Below are 22,200 nucleotides of genomic sequence, written 5' to 3' on the forward strand. Positions count from 1 at the left end.
AATGACGAATAATAGGGGACACAGCACAGTTCCCTGTGGTATGCCACTGGACACTGGCTTCCAGTCACTAAAGCAGCCTTCTGTCATCACCCTCTGTCTCCTACAACTAAGCCAATTTTGAATCCACCTTATCAAATTACCCTGTATCCCATGTGCATTTGCCTTCTTTATAAGTCTCCCATGTGGGACCTTGTCAAAGGCTTTGCTGAAATCCATATAAACTACATCAACTGCACTACCTTCATCTACACACCTGGTCACCTCCTCAAAAAATTCAATCAAATTTTGGAGCGCTGCCTGAAAGGGGGCGTAACTGGGGGCGAGATCAATTAGGAATTTTAGGAGTTATTATAGTAGTAAGTAATTGTAGTCTTAAATATGAGCTTGACATCTTTTATTTTGTTAATAAATATTTTAATTTAATTTTTAGAATTTGTAAAGGTCTTGGTAGACTTATTACGTCTGAATTTAATGCACACATCTCGTAATAAATACAAATTGCTGTACCGTTATGATAGCATGACCAAGTTTCCCTCGTGAATTTGGTCTGCCTGGCACACATCATCTGCCACGTCATAACAACTGTAGCAGCTTGATAGCACTTTCCAAATCCGTGATCTATACCACCTAGAAGAACAAGGGCAGCAGGTGCATGGGAATACCACCAATTGCAAGTTACCCCCAAGTCATGCACCATCCTTAGTTGGAACTATATTGTGATTCCCTCATCGTCAACTGGGTCAAAATCCTGGAACTCCCTTCCTAATAGCAATGTGGGTGTACTTACATCACACAGACAGCAGCATTTCAAGAAGGGGGCTCACCACCATCTTCTCAAGGGCAATTAGCGATAGGCAGCAAATGTTGACCCTGTCAGCGAAGCTCATATGAATAAATATTTTTAAAAATAAAACACAAAATGCCTGAAATACTCAGCAGTCTGGCAGCAATTGTGGAGGGAGAAACAATGTTTCAGGTCAAGGACCTTAATTAAGAACACAGACATTGACTCTGACATTGCTGACAGGGCCCCCAATTGTGTCCCTTCCACTTCCTGCACTTCTCGTGCCCATTCCTCTCACTCTCAGAAACACAATAGAGTTCTCCTGGTCCTTAACTGCCACCCCACCACCCTCCACATTCAATGGATCAACCTCCGCCATTTCTGTCACCTCCAATGTGATGCCACCACCAAGCATATCTTCCCTTCTTCTCCCCTTTCATAAGAACACTAGAACTTTAGAAATAGGAGCCAAGATCCTTTCTCACTCATGTCCTTATGACATCATTTACTATAAGAGCTACTCCTCCTCATCCATTCTGTTTGTTGTTTCAAAATGTATTTACCCTGGAATATTTAGTTCCCAACTATAGTCTCCTTGTAGCAATGGACCGCGTTTGGTGCCCCTCCAGAGATGAGTTCCGAGGCAGGAGGGTCTGTTTCATTAGGCGGGAGAGTGAGAGGTGGGGACCCCGCCGTTTCCTTGCCCCTCTCCAATTAAGTTGTGTAATGTCGACTTAATGGCCACATCCAGTTACCACTGGTATTCAACCAATGGCAGGCAGGAGAATTTGCCATGTGCAAAACCAACAGGGTTTGCTTGCGGCATAGTTGGGGGGGGGTCCCTCATTCAAAGACACTCGGTGCCGAAGGACCCTGTATCAGAAAGAGGTGGGAGCCACTTATAGCCATCTCCCTGCACTTTCCTCTGATCCCCTCCCCAACCTCTCACACCCCACCACCCCCACCCCCTCCCCCCTGCCAGTGATCCCACTGTCATTTACCTTTCTTGAGGGATCTCATGATGAACCCTGGTAAAGGTCCAAGTGTATGACCAACAGCAGCCACCACTCCTGGTGGCACTGCTGGTAATGAGCCCTGGTCTCTAATTGGCTGGCAGCTCTTGAGAGCAGGATTTCGGCCCTACCAGGGGAAGTCCTGCAATTAAATGTCCCCTGTGGAGCTGGGAATCCTGGCAGCAGGGTTCCCACTGCCAATTATGGACTTAATTCTTTTGGGGCTCCCGGAGATCAGATCAGCGGCGGTGCCATCAGTGTTCGTAGTGGATGGAGAAGTCCCCTGCTGCCTGCATTAAATTTGGCTCCATGTTTCTGTAATTTCAGCATTCTGAAAGGACCATTCCCCTTGAAACATCCTGGCTCATGTTGTAATATGTCTTTAAGAAGTTGCAGTATGACATCACTCAAAAGGAAGTATGTCAAGCGATCCAGTTTTAGTGTCACTTTTGCTTTTAAGCAGAGCACACACATGGATAGCTCTGCTGCTAGTGTCTTAAAGCTTTATACCCATGTATATCTGTTCTCATGTGCTTAGTCTTAATAAATTCATTAATAAATAAATATTTCCAGTTGTGAGAAGGGATGATATACTAAATGGGTCAACAAACGAGGCATTATGGATTGAGCTTAGAAATAAAAAAGGGGCAGTCACACTACTGGGAGTATACTACAGACCCCCAAATAGTGAAAGGGAGATAGAAGAACAAATATGTAGGCAAATTTCTGCTTGTAAGAACAAGAGGGAAATAATAGTAGGAGACTTCAACTATCCTAATATCAACTGGGATTCAAACAATATAAGGGGCACTGAGGGAGAAAAATTCATGCAGTGTGTCCAGGAAAATGTTTTCAACCAATTAGTGACAAACTCAACGAGAGGAGATGCAATTCTGGACCTAGTCTTGGGGAACGAAGAAGGGCAAGTGGGTGAAGTGACAGTTGGCAACCATATCGGGGGCAGTGATCACAATTCAGTTAGATTTAGCATTACCATGGTAAAGGACAGAGATAAGGCAGGAGTAAAAGTCTTGAACTGGGGGAAGGCAAATTTTGCAGAAATGAGAAGGGACTTGGCTAAGGTGGACTGGACAGCACTGCTGGAGGATAAAACAGTGGAAAACCAATGGGAAGCACTAAAAAGCGAGATCCTAATTGTACAAAGTAGATATGTCCCCTACAAAAATAAGAGTGGACTGCGAAATCTAGACTCCCCTGGTTGTCTAGAGGAATACAGGAGAAGATCAAACAGAAAAAGAAAGCGTACGATAGGCACAAAGAACTAAGCACTGCAGATAGCCTAGACGAATATAGGAAGTGCAGGGACAAAGTAAAAAAGGAAATAAGGAAATCAAAGAGAGGGCATGAAAAAAGATTAGCAAGTAAAGTTAAAGATAACCCAAAGATGTTTTACCAATATATTAATGCTAAAAGGTTAGTTAAGGAAAAAATGGGACCTATCAGAGATGAAGATGGAAACTTGTCTGTAGATGCAGAGGCTGTGGGAAGGGTTTTGAATGAATATTTTGTCTCCGTGTTTACAAAGGAAAGGGAGGATGTAAATATAGTAGTCCAGGAGCAACACTGTGAGATATTGGACGGGATAGTCATAAAGAGAGAGGAAGTACTCGAAGGGTTGAAATCCTTGAAAGTTGATAAGTCACCAGGGCCAGAAGGATTATTTCCGAGGCTGCTGAAGGAAGTCAGGGAGGAGATAGCAGACGCTCTGAGGATGATTTTCCAATCTTCACTAGATACAGGGAGGTACTGGAGGACTGGAGAAATGCAAACGTAGTTCCATTGTTTAAAAAAGGATCAAAGGAAATGCCAAACAATTATAGGCCAGTTAGTCTTACATCGGTGGTGAGCAAATTAGTGGAATCAATCCTGAGAGATAGGATTAACTATCATGTGGAAAGGCATGGACTAGTCAGGGATGGTCAGCATGGATTTGTTAAAGCAAGGTCTTGCCTCACAAATTTGATTGAATTCTTTGAGGAAGTGACAAGAAGGGTTGATAAGGTAGTGCAGTGGATGTTGTGTACATGGATTTTAGCAAGGTATTTGACAAGGTCCCACAATGCAGATTGGTCAGGAAAATAAAAGCCCATGGGATTCAGGGTAATGTGGCAAACTGGATAAAAGGTTGGCTTTGTAACAGGAAACAAAGGGTAATGGTCGATGGATGCCCTCGTGAATGGAAAGTTGTCTCAAGTGGTGTTCCACAGGGCTCGGTGTTGGGGCCCTTGCTGTTTGTGTTATATATTAACGATTTGGATGTGAACGTGGGGGGCATGATTGGGAAATTTTCAGATGACACAAAGATTGGCCGAGTAGTGGATAGTGTAGAGGATAGCCATAATCTCCAAAACGGTATAGATGGGTTGGTGGAGTGGGCGGTAAAGTGGCAGATGGATTTTAACATAGAGAAGTGTGAGGTCATACATTTAGGGAGGTCAAACAGTTACAGGGATTACACAATAAATGGGAATATACTAAGAGGGGTAGATGGGGTGAGAGATCTTGGCATACAAGTACACAGGTCCCTGAAGGCAGCAGTTCAAGTAGACAAGGTTGTAAAGAAAGCACATGGAATGCGCTCCTTCATTGGCAGAGGTATAGAATATAAAAGTAAGGATATAATGTTGGAATTGTACAAAACACTGGTGAGGCCACAACTGGAGTATTGTGTGCAGTTCTGGTCACCACATTACAGGAAGGACAAAATAGCTCTGGAGAGAGTGCAGAGGAGGTTTACAAGAATGTTGCCAGGGTTAGAAAAGTGTAGCTATGAGGAGAGATTGGATAGGTTGGGGTTATTTGCCTTAGAACAAAGAAGACTGAGAGGTGACTTGATTGAGGTGTACAAAATTATGAGGGGAATAGATAGAGTGGACAGGATAAAATTGTTTCCCTTGGTGGAGAATTCTAGAACCAGGGGACATAGATTCAAGATAAGTGGCAGAAGGTGTAGGGGGGACATGAGGAAGAGCTTTTTTACGCAGAGGGTAGTGGGTGTCTGGAATTCGCTGCCCAAGTTGGTGGTAGAGGCAGAAACTCTAAATGCTTTTAAAAAGTACCTGGATCTGAACCTTAAGTGCTGTAAGCTGCAGGGCTATGGGCCGGGTGCAGGAAGGTGAGATTAGAAAGGGCACCTGGGTGTCTTCGGGCTGGCATGGACAAGATGGGCCGAATGGCCTCCTTCTATGCTGTAACTTTTCTGTGGTTCTAAATAAACCCATAACATGTTTACTCAAACCCTTATGAATGATTGGTGACTTTATATCATTACAAAAACACAACATGTTGTTCAGCAGTGGATCCTTCTAAAAGACATGGTGCTCAGGCTGTCAGCAAGATTCAGTACATGTACAACATGGTGAACAGTCTTACATTAGGCTACATAGCATAAGACAACCCGCAATGTTTTAGTCAGAATGCAACAAAGTTGAAGTGTTGGAAAGTTTTGAGGATGCAGCATGTTGATTGCGTAGAAAAGCTTTGAAGACACAGTGCTCAAATAAAGAGCTGGCAAGCAGACGGATCCCTCATGGTGAGATTGCAGCACGTAACCTGTCAGTTCGGTGAGTGGGACAGTGCATTGAGAGGGCCAGCACCAGGTTAGCTCAGTCGGGAAAGGTGAGTGACCAGGGGGTGGGCTGGATCGATAGCGAGTGAGGGAGAGTCAAACAAACACAAAAACAAATGAAAAGTCATAAAAATCAGGCCAAAGAAGGTTGCAAATATAATAGGCGGAGCTTTGGAATAGTACATGAAAATGGTAGAGCGACACTCATCCCATGTACTATCGGAGAAGGAATGTCAAAGGGGTATTGTCAAAATGTGCACAAAATTCCCCAGTTTGAATTGGGATGTAGCTGATCTACTTTCCAAATTCAAAATCTTTAAACAGCGTACAAAGCTATGGTTTCTTGATTCAGGTGTGCATGAACCAGACAAGCAACCCATAAAAATTTGACTAGCAATTGGAAACAAAGGTCTATACAGGCTGAACACATCAGGATTAACAGTACAAGAGCTTTAAGATCCCCAAAAGATATGGGCTACATTGGAAGACCAGTTCACAATAAGGTTAAACTTCTGCATTCATTGCCCAGAGTTCATGTCATTTCAACAACAGAATTCACAGACCATTTTGTCAGCTGATACAGAGAAAAGGGTACATCCTGTGACTTTTCAAACACAGAGTTAACAGACAGAATTGTTGAGTTGATGATCGCATCCACTCCCATAGAAAAATTTAGGAACGATCTGCTAGCCAAGCCCAAAACGTTTAACATCGAAGAGCTGCTCAAGAATGGGCATAGGTATGAAGCGATTCTCGCAGATTGACTAAGTTTACAGGTCCCAAGCACAACCTCAACTGCTGATGCACTTACTAAAACACCCAAACTTAGCAAGACATATGGAAGGTTTGGCCCCTGCATGCACCAAGAAAATGCCCAGCTTTCCATCAATCCTGCAAGGCATGTGGCAGAAAGACCATTGGCAGTTGTGGTGCTTTAGAGCAAAGGCTGATGCAGCTACAAAGAGCTGTGCACTGATCCAAACAAAGCATACACAACAGGTACCTTCAAGCAATAAGAATGACCATCCGATGACGAGGTGATTGAGAAACCAGAAAATGATGATGTGTACAATGCGATAGAGAGCAGTGAACACACGTTTCACACTGTTAATCTCATGGAAAACATAGATGTTATCACATCATCTGAAGTGTTTGCCAAGATTCAAATTATCTGCCCTAAGAAAGTTGACAACTATTTGTATTGGCCAAGATTGACACAGGGGCAAGTGCCAACATACTAACCCTGCGAATTCTAAAAGATGTATCCAAAGACATTAAAGGCCATGGCGAAACTTATTGCTGTGAAACTCTCAGCTTAAATGGTTCACTAATTCTGTTAGTGCAGGCTCTATAGTCCTGGAGTGCAAGTACAATCAATCCTCCTGGGTTACAGATGTTTTATGTCATGGAGACTGAAGGCCCAGCAATCACAGGTCTACTGGCATGCTGTGAACTCTCACTAGTGACAATCCATGGAGGCAGTCAGACCTCATATGGCAGATTAACCACAGAAAATACTCCTATCGCCTCAGTTCAAGACCCAACATAGAAATATCCAGAATGTTTCAACAAAATTGGCAGTTTCAAGGGAGCTGCAACATTACATATGCAGGAGAATGCAAGCCCATCAACTGATCTAATGCATTTTGCACAATGCAAATGCCAGTAGCTACAAGAAGAAACAGAGAAAGGTTCCACACTACAGAAATTGTGGAAAACCACAATGAAGGATGGCCTGATTCAATTCAGCATGTTCACGAATATGTGAGACTATTTTGGCCTTATCAGGACATGCTAGGTATCTCCCAGGGAGTAATTTTCAAAGGCAGGCAGGTTCTCATACCGGAATCTTTGTGACCTGATATTCTTCAGCCACTTCATCACTCACACATTGACATAGATCGGATGAGAAGACTCGCAAGAGAGACAGTCTATTGGCCGGGTATGAACAATGACATTGAAGTTATGATCAAGAAGTGTGAGGCATGTTGAGAGCATATGCGAAGTCAGCACAGGGAACCAGTGATTCCACATGAAGTTCCTACCCTTCTTTGGTTCAAAATCGCATCCGACCTCTTTCATATCCATGGCACTGATTTCATCATCATCGTCGACTACTTTACCAAGAAGTCCATTGATTTACAATTACACAATACGTTCAGCACAACTGTTGTGTTATTTTCAGTTTATTTGGTGTGCCTAGAGAAATCATTACAGTCAATGGTTCATAATTTATTGGTAAGCCATTTCAGGATACCTGTGAGAAGTGGCATATTGATTACACTACTTCTCCACATTACCCTAGATCTAACAGCCTAGCTGAATGGATGATTTGGCACAGTGATACCAATAGTTCTCAAATGCAGACAGACCAAACAAGATCTACACGTTGCAATATTACAGTCTGAGAACCACACCTTTAAGTGAAACTATTCCATCACCTGCAGAGCTCATGTTTGGCAGATTAGTATGTACTAATCTACCTAATCCTACCCATTCTACTTTCTCGGAAACGAGAGAAAAACTAGAGAGTAATTTTGAAGACTGTAAGAGAAGATGACCAACATGCACAATAAAAATGTGGGTACAGAATTGCCAAGTTTACAGTTGGGACAAGAAGTTTGCATCCAGGATCCCACAGAAATATGTGGCAACTAACTGAGGTGATAAGGATTTGTTCAGAACCAAGGTCCTATGAAGTTATTATACACAAAGGTACAATGGTGAGGCATAACCAAGGACAAATCATTCCATTCCAGATCCTCAACCACCTATTGAAAAGTCACTCCTATTGCATCTAGGACAAGACCCCAACTGCAACCAGAAACAACATCCGTGAATGACAATCCGACAGATCATTTGGACAACTGAAGAGAGACATGGTTACCATTACAAGATCTGGACATACCAGCAGATTTTATAGACTCATAGATTCATCTGTTGTATACACCTTTGTAATGGTAACCAAACATGAAAATGTATTGTAAATATGCTTCTTTGGAAGGGGGAAATATCTTTAAAAAGAAAGGGAAATGTTGTAATATGCCTTTCAGAGATTGCAGCATGACATCATTAGAAAGAAAGTGCATCATGCGATTCAGTTCGAGTTTCACTTTTGCTTTTAAGCAGAACGCACACACAGACAGCTCTGCTGCTGGTGTATTCAAGCTTTATACCCATGTATATCATGTGCCTCGTCTTAATAAATGAACCCAATCTCTTATGAGTGATTGGTGCCTTTATATTATTATAAAAAGATGACAGCTCACTTTTCCATCACCCCCAACTTACTCTCCTTCCCATTGCCCTTCACATGCAAGTGCAGGACATGCAACATGTATCCTTTCACCTCTTTCCTACCCATTGTCCAGGGATCCAAACATAATCTCCTGGTGAAACAACAATTTATTTTTTCTTATTTCAATTTATTATCCTGAATTCATTGCTCATTAGGTGGCCTGCTCTACACTAGAGAGATCAAATGCAGATTGTCCACTCTTAAGCACTTCCATTCAGTTTGCAAGCATGACTCTGAGTTTCCAGTCACTTGCCATTTTAATTCTTTGCTCCACTCTGACCTCTCTGTCTGTGGCCTACATTGTTCTAATGAAGTTCAACAAAAGCTTGAGGTACAACACCTCAGTTTTTTATTACACACTTTACAACCTTCTGGATTCAAAACTCATTTCAAAAATTTCAGATCATAACCGCTGCTCCCATTTTTTTCAATCAGCAGCTGTTTATGAATCAGATATTCCCATTTACATCTCCTCTAAACCCATTACCACCACCTTTTTGCCTTGCATCTTCATCCCTTTTGTCATTTAAGCACTTTTGCCTTCCACCCCATCACAGACTTTCCCTCTCTTCTTTCCCTTTCCTCTTTCCCTGTCTCTTGCTTGTGTACAAACTTAGATCTCTAACATTTTCCAGTTGTAATATGAGGCCTGAAATGTTAACTCTTTTTCTTTCTCAAAAGATGTTGCCTGACATACTGAGTATTTCCAACATTTTCTGAAAAAGAGAGCAAACATAAATGAAGAAGCGAAGAGAATTTTCTTTGATGATTTGCCATTTCCTGTCCCCATAGCTTTTATGATCTGGGGCTATATTTTATGACCAAGAATGAAATTCCACTGCCAAGGTTGATTGCAGCCTCCCAGTGGGTGCTGATGGGAAATCCCACCTTTTTGGATACTCCATGGTACACTAAGGAACCTGCTAGTGGTCTGCCACCTTTCCACCTCTGATGAAATGTGTCATTTTGCCAGTCTTCCTGCTTCCCAGCCCATATCCAAAATGCTAGTAAAATTCAAGCTAGCTGCGCATCCCAGGGAGGCATATTCCCAGCGGTGGCCAGTTAAGTAATGCTGCCACTGCTGTCAGCCTAATCAGAGAACCAACAGCTTAGCAGCTTCAGCAGCGCCACTGCTAGGGATGGCTATTGCTGGTGTTGCACCTGCAGGATGAGGCTGTATCAATGGCTGTATGCCCTCAAAGACAGTCAAGTGTGGTCTTGGGACACAGACCCAGGTGGCTCCCAGTAATTGGCGGGGGGGTGGGGTGGCATGAGCATTACCACTAGCAGGTTCCTCAGTGCACCATGGAGTATCCAAAAAGGTGGGATTTCCCATCAGCACCCACTGGGAGTCTGCCAGATTTCAGTGTATGATGTCCTCATGCAGTGGCAGGCCTCCCCAGCAAGGGCAAAATGCCTGCAGAGATGAGAAGTGCCCCTTAATTGGCCATTTAAGTGTCTCAATTGGGCACCTGATGGGCAGCCAGTCTGCTACCTTTCCACCTCTGATGAAATGGCATCGCTGCAGGAAGACTTCAGGCTGCCTTCCTGTGTCATTTTGCCAGTCTTCCTGCATCCCAGCCCATATCCAAAATGCGAGTAAAATTCAGCCCGTAACTATCTATATGTTCAGAGATATTGGGCGGAATCGTCCGGTCCCGTTGGCGGTGGGTATCATGGGGGTTGGGGGGGAAGAATTTGGTGTAAGTGGCAGAAATCAGTTTCACACCTCTGGCTCATTATTACGTCTTCACTTTTCTACTCTATACCTTGTGTGATTAAAATCCAGTAGCCTTTTTTAATAACTTTTTCAACCTGAGGTACTGCATTTAATGCCCCATAAAACTTTACTCCAAATACCACCACTCTTTCACAATCTTGAACTTACTTTTGTTTAAAGAATAATTACAGCTGCTTCTTATTATCAAAATCTATTGCCTCTCATTTATAGACCGTGAATTCCATCTGCCTCTTTCTACCCACTACTTCCATTTTATTGATATTCCATTGCAAATTTATTTGGTTTTCTAATTAGCTCAACCTACTACTACTGGACAATTTCAACAACACTCCTTCTCTCTCAAAATTGAATATTTTTAAGGCAGAGGTAGACAGATTCTTGTAAGGCAAGGGAATCAAAAGGCCAACAGGGGGTCGATGGGTATTTGGAACTCAACACAACCAGATCAGCTGCATGATATTATTGATTAGCGGAGCAGGCCTGAGGGGCTGAATGGCCTACTTCTGCTCCTAATTTGTATGTTCGTATGTATGTAAGGCCTGTATATTAAATGCATAAGTTTAAATTTCAGTTCATATGGAGAAAATGCTCACCAAAAGAAGTTGATTTGTGTGATGAGAGTGAGTAAAAATTATAGGGAGCAAGCCCAGACCATAACAATGAGTGGTTCAGCGGGAAAGGGCATAATGGCTGATGAACTGTCATCAATGGCCCGGCAGCAAAAGGTCTGAAAGCAGAAGCTGTTTCTATGTGAACAGAGGGGGTTACTGAGGTATAGTCATGAAAATGAAGTCAAGGATCCTAATCTCAATTTGCAAGGGTGCAGTGAATCAGTGGAGCTTGACATGGAAGAGTGCATGAATGTGGGATGTTGTGTGGGTCAGCATACAGCCCACAGTTTTTAGAATGTGTTTTGGTTTGTGGAGCATGAAGACTGGTTTGGGGAGCATTTAGGAAGCCAGGCCACAACATTAAAAAGGCAAGAGTTTGTTTTTCAGGAATGGCTGGAGAAGGGGTAAGGGCAAAGGGGCTTACTTTACTGTTGGGTGCCTTAATAGCAATGTTCTTCCATATTCATTAAGCTATTTTGTTACAGAAAGTACTTTAAGAAATCTTGTGTCATTTGTGACTATTGCATTGTCTGGCAACCTTAAGATGATAGCTCTATCAAATTGCTGATTCACCAGTCGTATTAGAATAAAATGCAATATTTTTATTCCTGTTTAAGGGTTCTCGCTTTGTACTGCATGTATTAGCTTAAAAACAAGGCAGAGAAATATTGGATAAGGCAAGTATTTGGGTATGGGGATCATGATGTGTGGTTAACCCAAGTGCATTATTTATTGACCACTTATTTACCAATAAGTGTCCTTAAACTAAATATTACAATCAATTCTCCACATTGGAAGGTGAGAATCTCATTTACTGAAATTTTCTGATTATATATCTTCATCATTTACTGAATTATGAGAAGAATTTTTACAGAGACAATAGTTGATAAATAGTAATTGGACTAGATGCAAAGGCTTATTTCACCCCTTTTCTATTTTTCCTTAGTTCTGTTGAAGAGTCATGCGGACTCGAAATGTTAACTGTGCTCCTCTCCACAGATGCTGCCAGACCTGCTGAGTTTTTCCAGGTATTTTTGTTTTTGTTTTGGATTTCCAGCATCCGCAGTTTTTTGCTTTTAACAAAGGCTTGCAATTGGCTAAGGACTACTTAGACCTTGGGGGTCTATGGGTAACTTGAACTTTGTTAGTTTGTGTCAAGCCAACTTTGTTTTAATGCACGCAGTTGGCACTTTGACACAGACTGCAGTTGTACAGGAAGTGCTCTCCCTAGTGTCCCAATACAAATAAATACAACCGGCTTTAATTCTGCACACTATTGGTGATTGTTCCTACCCAGAATGCACTGTGCATTAGAATTTACCCTGTCCATTTTCATGAAAATTGGCATGCAGCCACAGCAGGAATCCTTTATATGCTGAAGAAACATGCACTTCATCATTACAGTGAGCATGTGCTAATTTATTGATTTTACTGATAACTTCACAAAATATGCAACAACTTGTATCAACTCAAGGATAAACATTTCTTCAAAAGTTAATGGCTTTAAGGCAACATTAGGAAGATTTCAGGATCCCTTCTCTGTGCTGTGACGTTCGAATGATGAAACTAGGTTTTTTTCCTGAACCCTCTTTTGATGCCACAATGACTGACTCTATGGCCTGAATTTCATGCTCGTCAGGCGCGCATGATCAATGGGCCCAGAAGCAGCCGCAGTGTCTGCTTCCACCCGCAAACTTTGGAACGACGCAATTTCACACTAGCTGGCCGAGTAAGAGAGATGTTGCCATTTTTTTTATTCGTTCATGGGATGTGGGCATCGCTAGCTGGGCCAGCATTTACTGCCCATCCCTAATTGCCCTTGAGTACTGAGTGGCTTGCTAGGCCATTTCAGAGGGTATTTAAGAGTCCACCACATTGCTGTGGGTCTGGAGTCACATGTAGGCCCGACCAGGTAAGGATAGCGGATTTCCTTCCCTAAAGGGCATTAGTGAACCAGATGGGTTTTTATGACAATCGACAATGGTTTCATGGTCACTATTAGACTTTTAATTCCAGGTGTTTTTTATTTAATTCAAATTTCACCATCTGCTGTGGTGGGATTCGAACCCAGGTCTCCAGAGCATTACCCTGGGTATCTGACATACTAGTCAAGTGACAATAGCACTACACTGCCGCCTCTCCCATCTTGAGAGGCAACTCAAGCTGGCTCTCTGGATTAATGAGCTGAATGAATTGAATGCCCTCCCTCAAGGTGCATTTGGTGGCAGGGGTCATTTAATCGGGCACACAGTTGGCAGGTTGGGACCCCACCGCCTTCCTGCCTCTAGCCCGAGTAAGTCTGGGGCAGAAAATCTCATGGACTGCCTTCCCTCCCTGCCACCAATCCAGGGCCTTAAGTGGGCAATTAATGTCTGGGTCCCTCACTGGTCCTCAGCCTCTGCCTAGGTGCATTGCCAGCAGCTAGTGGCACTGCCTGCAATGACAGCCGCTGGCCTCTGATTGGCCTGCACCTCTCAAGGGACAAGATTTCTGCCTGTGGCATCCTTGAGCCTGGGGAAGGCCTGCTGCTGCTCAATTAAACACCTGAGAGGCACTTATAGCAGGCCTTCCTGAAAGGAGGTAACGTGGGGCTCTCTCCATCTCCAGCCAGCTGGCAAGACTCCTGTCACCTCCATTAAAGTCCAGCCACTGTTTGTCTGCTTTTGAAAAGCAATTTTATTTTCTCAGGTGCTGGACCCCAAGTATTTACTCTCATGTGTCATCAGCATCTTGAATTTTGAAATCAGAAATAAATTACAAGTTTTACAAATTGTATGCATCATCTACTTATGTAAGTTGCATTAAAATCTGTGGGCCAGTAATGCAATAACACTTTCAAACCATGACAGCTGTGACAGGCGATGGGATGTCAAGTGATCATTAGTCAAATAGTCAGACCTCCAGAAAAGAGTTGACAATCCCAGGGTTGGTAAGCCAGTTGGTACATTGGGTTCTTATGTGGTAAGAAATAGTTTTTGGTTAAAGCATGTGAAAATATTGGTTGCTGATAATATGCAAAATTGTAACTTCTATGTTATGGAGGCAAGGTACTGAAGCATTTGAGATCTACATTGGATAGAAAGCTTCCCTTGGGACACCAGAATAAGGAGACACAACCTTAAGTTAGGAGTTGGCCGTTTAGGTATGATATAAGGAAGTACTTCTACATGAAAAGTTTAGTGGAAATCTGGAATTCTATTCCCAAAAAGCTGTTGAGGCTGGGAGTCAATTGAAAATTTCAAAGCTAAAATTGATTTGGATTTGGAGAAAAGCTGATGAAAGCACAAGGGTTGGCCACCTGATCCCTCCAGATTTTGAGAATTAAGTCCCCTTAACACCCTGCCAGCATCCTACCTAGCCCTGCACAGGTGCCCCACTGCAGATTGCTGACTCTGGGCTGACAGCCTGGAGGCCAACCCAGCCCATGGAAAGGTGTGATCACAGGGGTTGCTTGGAAGGGGGTTGGTCAGGGCTGCTGTGGTTCACATTATTCCTGTACTGCCCAGAGGAGCCATTTCCTCTTAGCCAGCATGTTTTATTGAATGGCGAGCAGCCACACGCTCCACCAAATAGTCCCTCTAAATTGCATCAGAGTACCTGTATGTGATAAGATCCCAATTTTCAGGAAGTAATGAGTGTCATGTCCATAAGACATGAAGGAGGTCATAAACTATTTAAATCAAACCTTAATTTCTGCTTATTTAAAAATGAGCTTTGCTGGACCAATAAACATGGCTACTACAGGTCACATGATTTGCAAGTTAGCTACAGTTCTGAAAAATTCCTACAGTAAATACAGGACAAAGCTCAACCCTCATCCTTGTGGAATCTAACACCCATCATTGTGTGGACCCATCACAATCAATGAAACAAGGGAGCAGCAGATGGTCTGTCTCCCCAGTCTTGACTTATAACAAAGGAAGAGAGCCATTGTAACTTGTTATTCCTACAGAGGCTCTAATAGCCACCATCTATTTCCTAAGGTGGACAACTGATTTTGACCAACAACATAGAACCTGATTGTTAACCTGAAACTGACTCATCAATGGGCAACACCTCATGCCCCAAGCTCCTTTGGTTTTGGAAGTTTTAATGTTACATTCCTGGACTCCCAAGGCAGTCTGCTGTTAACATCCAGCCTGTCAACACCAAAGCAGAACTCCAGGCTGACAACCAAGCCTCCCTCAAGTCTGAACCTCCTCGAAGCTTGGTTCTCTGGAAGATTCTTGTCATCACGTACAGAGCAGACCAAGTCTCTGTATACCAATCTCATCTTGCTGTGTCATTACCAACTTTAAAGGAATTCAGCAACTCCTGTTTTGTTAGCTGAACTCACCTGATCTTTAACTCCTATGTGAAGGAATCCTCACTGGACTCTGACATTCTGGACTCTAACATTCACGTGAATTAATATTCATATCTTTGTCTTTTTTTTGTTTTAAGCTATTCCTAGTTGTGAAACTTTTTTTTTCTATCCCCTTCTTGTGTGCACGTATGTAGTTGCGACAACCAACCCCCAAGTTTGAATGTGTGAATAAACAATTCATCTGATTTAACCCTAAAGAGTTTGCTGCAAGTCGCTTTACAATTGACTTCACAGAGGGTTTGGGGAAACATGCCACAGTCTATTTCAAAAATTAAAACACCTCTGTTCATGGATGGGCAGTGAGAAAAATAAATGAGTTTAGTTTTCATTTCTCCCCAGTCCATAGCATGAGGCTCCCACCTGATTCAGGCAAACCCCTGGGGCACCCAGTTAAAATGGAATGGAACGTAAGAACAATAGTAGGCCACTCAGCCCATCAACCCTGTTCCACCACTCGGTTAGGTCATGGTTGATTTGTATTTTAGCTCCATTTACTTGGCCTGGTTCTATAATCCTTAATACCTTTAACTGATAAAGGTTTAGGGCCAAGCTGGTAAGTTAACCACCTCAATTTTAATTCTACTAAACAGAAATGTGGAGATAGCAGAGGGAGTTAAATCAGCTGTAAAGTATCTAGAGCAGCCCAAAATGTAACTGTTATACTGCAGTTATTGAAAGAATATATTAAAATGAAAGACTTACATCTATACCTTTCATGACCTCAGAACATTACTAATTTCTTCATAGGCAATTAAGTGCATTTTTTAAAATTGCAGACGTTTTAAAACTGTAGGAAATTTGCACATAGTGAGGCCCAACAAACAGCAACGATTAGTGACCAAACAATCTTGTAGTAATTTTGGTAGAGGAACACTAGGGAGTACTCCCCTGTTCCTCATTTAATATAAAATATCCCACACACTATTTCAAAGATAAATAGGGCCTTGGTTTAATGCCTCACCTGAAAGGCAGCACCTGTGGCAGTGGAGCACTCGCTCAGCACTACACTGGAGTGTTGGCCTAGATTTTGGGCTCAAGCCTCTGCAGCAAGGCTTTAACTGAACCCACAACTTTCTGACTCAGAGGCAGAAGTGCTACCACTGAACTATAGCTCATAAACTTATATATATATGTTCAAATCCTACTTAACAAATGCTGTATAATTTGTCTAATTCAATCAGATTATGTTATTCTGAGCAAAACAAGAGAATTTTAAGAACTTTTTGGTGCAGTCACTCTCCTTGGACTCAACCATTCCTTTTTCTGTCATTATTATATTCTTTTTCAGACGGATCCTGTTTTCCAGAGTGGGATGGTTTAACATGCTGGCCAAGTGGATTCCCAGGAGAGTTCACTGCTGTTCCGTGCCCCAGTTATATTTATGACTTCAACCATAATGGTACTGTGCTTTGTTTGTTCATTACTGCCAACTCCAAATTTATCAATGTCAAAAGGCTAATCAGTCCAAAGTGACACAAAGCTCTTGAAGTATCAACAAGGTGTTTTTTTTGTTTGCAGGATTTGCCTATCGTCAGTGTGATGATGATGGAAAATGGAAGTTCGTTGAAAATCTGAACCGAACATGGACAAATTACACAGAGTGTATCACTTTCTTGCAGCTGGAAAATAGCAATCGACAAGTAAATGTTGAAATCTGTCTTCGCTGAGGTTTTACAGGCCATTATATTTGTATTACTATCTCTGGGGTGGGGGTTTGAGCGGGGGAAATTAGCAGTGAGGCCTGATATCATTCCAAATATTTGGTAATGTTATTTTCAGATTATTTAAATTATATAATTAGTAAAGATAAAAATCAGAAATGTATTTTTACTGAACATAGTTAACTACTTAATTTTTAGATGATACATTCTTATTTAACAGGAATTCTTTGACCGGTTATACATAATGTATACCGTGGGATATTCTGTGTCACTCTGCTCACTGACCATAGCGATTATGATCGTAGGATATTTCAAGTAAGTGGAAAAGATTAGTCTAATTTTTTTTTATCCGGTGCAATTTTAAATATGAGAAGGAATGTGACAGGCTACTTTTTATCATTTGGAATTGCCATCACAGAGCTTTGTGTGACAGAGGCAAAAATTAATGGATGGAAGATCATGCCTGGCCAGGTAAATGGAGCTAAGATACAAATCAGCCGTGATCTAACCAAGTGGTGGAACAGGCTTGATGGGCTAAATGGCCTACTACTGTTCCTGCTCTATACCATTTTAACCGGGTGGCCCAAGAGTTTGTGTGACTGAGGCATGAAGGGCAGCAGGAGAATAGCAAACAAGCAGGCCTTGGGTGACTGTGCCCAGTGCAGCCTGCAAAATTCCATACAAAAAACTAGCTGAACCCAGCCACAGGAAGTTGGCCTTGCGGGGAGTAAGTTTGGTCAGAGACAAAGAGATACATAGAGTATTCAAATTCAGGCTGCCTTCTTCCATTCTGTGAAGCTTAGAACTGGCAGCACTAAATTGAAAAAACGTACCCTATGTGTGGAGGATGCAATTATTAGACTAATGGCTGAGTGGATAATGTTGACTCCAGGAAGTGCATTAAATCAAATAAAATATAAAGGGCCTAGTCTGGGCTCAGTTAGCTGAGCTCAGCAGGGCACCAGTTAGGGCACTACAATCATTCTAAGAATGCTGCTCCAAATCACAACCCCTGCTGAAATGTGGGCATGTGTAGATATTGGCTGAAGACAACATTGCTGCCTTATTTAGGATCAAAATGGGATGAAAGGATAGCTCCTGTTCTTCCTCTGTAATACACGTACTTTTGGTACTATTTAGGAGCAAGACAGAGGAAATCAATGGCTGTAGATGTTATGTATTACTATTCTGCACAGCTCATGCTGGAGTAGATACATCAGCACAACTTGCTCTAATAAATACAGCTTTTAAAAAACAGTTCTAAAAGTTAAAGCAACAAGATGTGCAGCATTTAAAATAAAAGAGTTTATGCTTATTGAAAGAGAAACTGCATTAGATCTCTGGGACAATTAATTCTCTGGCCACAGACACTACACTTCAAACACAGATTACAGACAACTGAAGTAAAACTCACTACTAGGATTTCTCCTGCCCCTGTCCCGTGGAATCAGATTATGTAAGGGTACTTCTTACATTCAATTTATTACAAGAAGAAAATGTAATTTATTTTGTGCACAAAATATTAAATTTATGTCATGACATCACACAAATACCTATGACATAAGTTTAAGAACGGTGTTTAAACAGTGTGTGGAATTGTCCCAGAATTGCACTAAGCGAGGTAGTGGGCGTGAAAAGAGACATTTTACCCATTGGCTGCAAGGCAGGTTTTCACGCCATATTGTCTGATTCACGCCCTCATTAATTGTGCAGCCACAGGTAACACATTGTCTTGCTGTTGGGTGGGCCTCTGAATCACCATTACCTCACTCTGGGTGCCATATCTAAACTGCAGCTGCACACACACAGTCCTCAATGCTTGCAGCCCAGGACTGCTCCAGTGAAGACAAGGCCCTGAAAGCCAAGAAGAGTTCAGTGACCCGTCACAGGAATACCTTTTGGAGGCCCACCATGATCTCCACCACCCCCGCTCTGGCTGCAGGAGGTCCAGCAATCTCACCACTCCAGTTGGGAGGCAGTGGCAGTCAGTGCCAATGCTGCACAGAAGGGGTCGGCCATCCAGTGCAGAAAGAGGATGAATGTTCTCATCCGTGCCGCCAGGGTAAGGCAACCATCTCATCACTCTAAATTCACACACTCACATACCAGTGAGTGTGTGATGGGTTTATCACTCACTGCCAGCTCAATTACGACCCATTCTCTCACACACCCTTACATCTCCATCTAGCTTCATCTCCTTTGGAGACTGCCTCCTCAGCCCTCACCATCTGGAGGCCACTTGCACAGATCAACTTGTGCTCCCACACACATGCTGGGATACCCTCCTTCTGCAGTACAGCCCTTGCCCTGCAGCCTCTTCCCTTGCCTGAGGCCACTTCTTCCCCTTCCCCAAGCAAACCCTAGCTCTGCAGCCATTGAAAAACAACTCCCATGTTACGGTTGGTCTGGTAGGTAGAGACCTGCCTATGAGCACCCCTAAAAGTGATGTTGTGCTGCCTGCGAAGCCTGGTGCTGATGACCACGAGTGCTGCCCGAAGCAAGGTAAACAAACAAACCTTGAAGTGCCAAGCAACGTGCAGCTCGCCAGGTGCACGTCGCTTCCGTACGATTGTGAAACATGCCAATGTGCCCAGATGATCCAGTGTGGGGTTGGGTGGCGGGGTGGTGGGGGGGAGGGAGGATGATTTTGGAAAGCAGGGCTTGTATTGAGACGCTGAAGTATTGAAAATAATTTCCTGACGTGCGGCAGCGGGAAACAGGCCCACCATTGACGTGTGGGAGTGGATGATTGCAAACTGGTTTTACGACAGCATAAAACCGATTTATGTCCTTCTCACCATATTGTCCGCTCACGCCACCAAACACGCCTGCCGCCAATGGGAATGGCAAATTCCACCCAGTGTCTTAAATATTGCTACCAATAAACTGGGCTTTGACTTTAACCTCACCTGGTTTAGAAAAAAGTACTAAGAACCTGTACTAAATGTTTTACGTCTGTTTTGTAATATTTCTGACTGTTCCATGTCTACTACCTGTCAATGACCAACACTGGTCCATGCTAATATGTAACAATATGGGCTAATCAAATTAGTGAAAACAAATGTTTCAACCCATTTTCGCTTGTCACGATACTTGCCCATTCTGCCCTCCCATTAATTCTTCATCCCAGGTATTTTACCTACTCTGCCCAGCCTTTGCTCCCTCCTAGACCTCTTCTGTGTTTTCAAGTGTAGCCTTTGTTCCACTTTCTGCCAGAGGCACCCTCCAATCCCTTCAAGTAGTACAGCTCTGCCCCCTCCCAATCAATCAATCAGTCTCTATAGTGCTAGCAATAAGACCATTCAATCTGCAGTACAAGGCCAGACCTCATCCCTTGTAGGGACAGAAACGGAAGATACTGTGGAAGCGGAAATAGGAAGTCTTGGTACTGGATTTGATGTGGGGCTGAAAGCTCAGCCTGCAGTCTGTAAAGTTGCACCTCACTGGATTCCATAGGAATAAACATTAGAGAGATAGGTTGCAAAAGTCCTGGAAGAAGCTGGACCAGATTTTAATATTGCAGGCACAAAAAGACAGCTCAGATTTTGTTTCAGTCATTCCCAAACTATGATGCACAAAATCCTCAGGTAGGTTCTCTAAGATAAAGGAGGAGTAGTTATAGTTATGAAAACAGATGTGGGTGATTAGAGGCTTTTTCAGTGGAGCCAAGAAGGTGATGTGACACAGCTTTTTCAACACTATGAAGGATGTTTCAAGTACAAGGGCAACAGTCTTCTTTAGTGTGTGTCTGACAGAGATCTTTATTGAATTGCCCTAAGATGTCTGCTTCTAGAAGCAGTGCCTCCTGGCAGAGTCACATGACTACGGCAAGCCAGTTAGTCAGTACAGCATTGCATTTCCAGTGAACAAAGGACACATTTACATGCATGATCCTGTGTGACTGAGCTACCCAAGTTACCCACTGTAAACCCACTGTTCTTGACATGCATTGACAACTGTGTGGTCTACTATTCAGTTACTGCACATGCATTACACATACAGTCTTTAAACTGTGCAGGTCTCTGAATAGGACGCATGTGCTTTGACACTGGCTGTTCGTCTGGGTGTTGTTCCTTGTCCGGGGAGTATCATTCCTGTGGCACTTCTTGCCTTGGTGACTGCTGTTGTTCCATTGCTGTTGTTGGGGACTCGTGGGCCTCTGGGATTGATGGTAGTTCTGTATTCAGTAGAGCTGGTGAGATCCCTTCTTCCTGACCGGTTGACCGTGGTGAAGGAGCAGTTTCGCTAGTTGAGTGTATACACCTGATGTTGCGCCTGTATATCTGGCTGAGTTTTTTCAACTCCTGCTTTGAGTTGCCAAGTGTGGAATTGCGGGTCATTCTTACCTCCTCCTCGATCTTACTTTTGAGGGCTTCATTTTTGGATCACCATGTTGAGCCACATCACACAGGTCTAAGATCATGGTGTTGCATGATGCACCTGTGTCTATCTGACACTTCTTTTTCTCTTGATACTCTCCTTCTGGGGTCATCATCATCACAAACCATTTGTCTCCTATAGACTTGATGGAACCAACCTGTTGTATCATGTATAGTTCTTCATCAGACTTGTCCGCTGATATATCTGCAGCGGCCATCTGTATTGTTTGTTTTGCTTTTTTCTGGCCAAGCACTTGTGGGCTAAATGAGTTTGCTTCTTGCAGTTAAAGCACTGCTTTCCCCATGCTGGGCAATTCTTCCTCTCCTGTACATGCTGTCTTCCACAGCATTCGCATCCTGCCCTTTGTCTGCGAGTGCATCTGGACTGTCGCTCAGCATAATGTACCTTCTGGTCTGCTCTGCCATACATATGCTCTAGCTGATGTTTCACAACTTGCGCATTTTGACACACATCTATCACTTTCTTTAGCATCAGTTTCTCATCTTTCAGTAGACTTGCTCTCACTGAGGAGTCTCTCACATCTAAGCTTAATCTATCTTTAATCAGATCATCTTTTAGCTGTCCAAATTCTGCTAATTGTGTTACTGCCTTGACGTACCATTCAATGGTCTCGTTTTCACTCTGGGCTCTAGTTTTGAATACATATCGTTCATATGTAACATTCACTTGGGGTTCAAAATGTGCATTCAAGTCTTTCAAAATCTTTGTTGTCTTTTCTCTTTGCTCGTCTATTAGA

The 22,200-nt window shown here is 42.9% G+C and overlaps 1 protein-coding gene across 1 annotated transcript in view; it reads left to right on the top strand.

The window, feature by feature from the left end:
- The window catches only part of LOC144686262 (parathyroid hormone 2 receptor-like), a 241,849-nt gene that overhangs the window by 66,181 nt on the left and 153,468 nt on the right, over window positions 1-22,200 (top strand). Inside the window, exons 3-5 of the mRNA XM_078551351.1 lie at window positions 16,691-16,801; window positions 16,921-17,042; window positions 17,284-17,378. Coding sequence (XP_078407477.1) covers window positions 16,691-16,801; window positions 16,921-17,042; window positions 17,284-17,378 — 328 coding nt within the window. The remainder of the gene's footprint in view (window positions 1-16,690; window positions 16,802-16,920; window positions 17,043-17,283; window positions 17,379-22,200) is intronic.

This window comes from Cetorhinus maximus, chromosome 11 (assembly GCF_964194155.1).
Source record: "Cetorhinus maximus chromosome 11, sCetMax3.hap1.1, whole genome shotgun sequence".
NCBI classification, from domain to species: domain Eukaryota; kingdom Metazoa; phylum Chordata; class Chondrichthyes; order Lamniformes; family Cetorhinidae; genus Cetorhinus; species Cetorhinus maximus.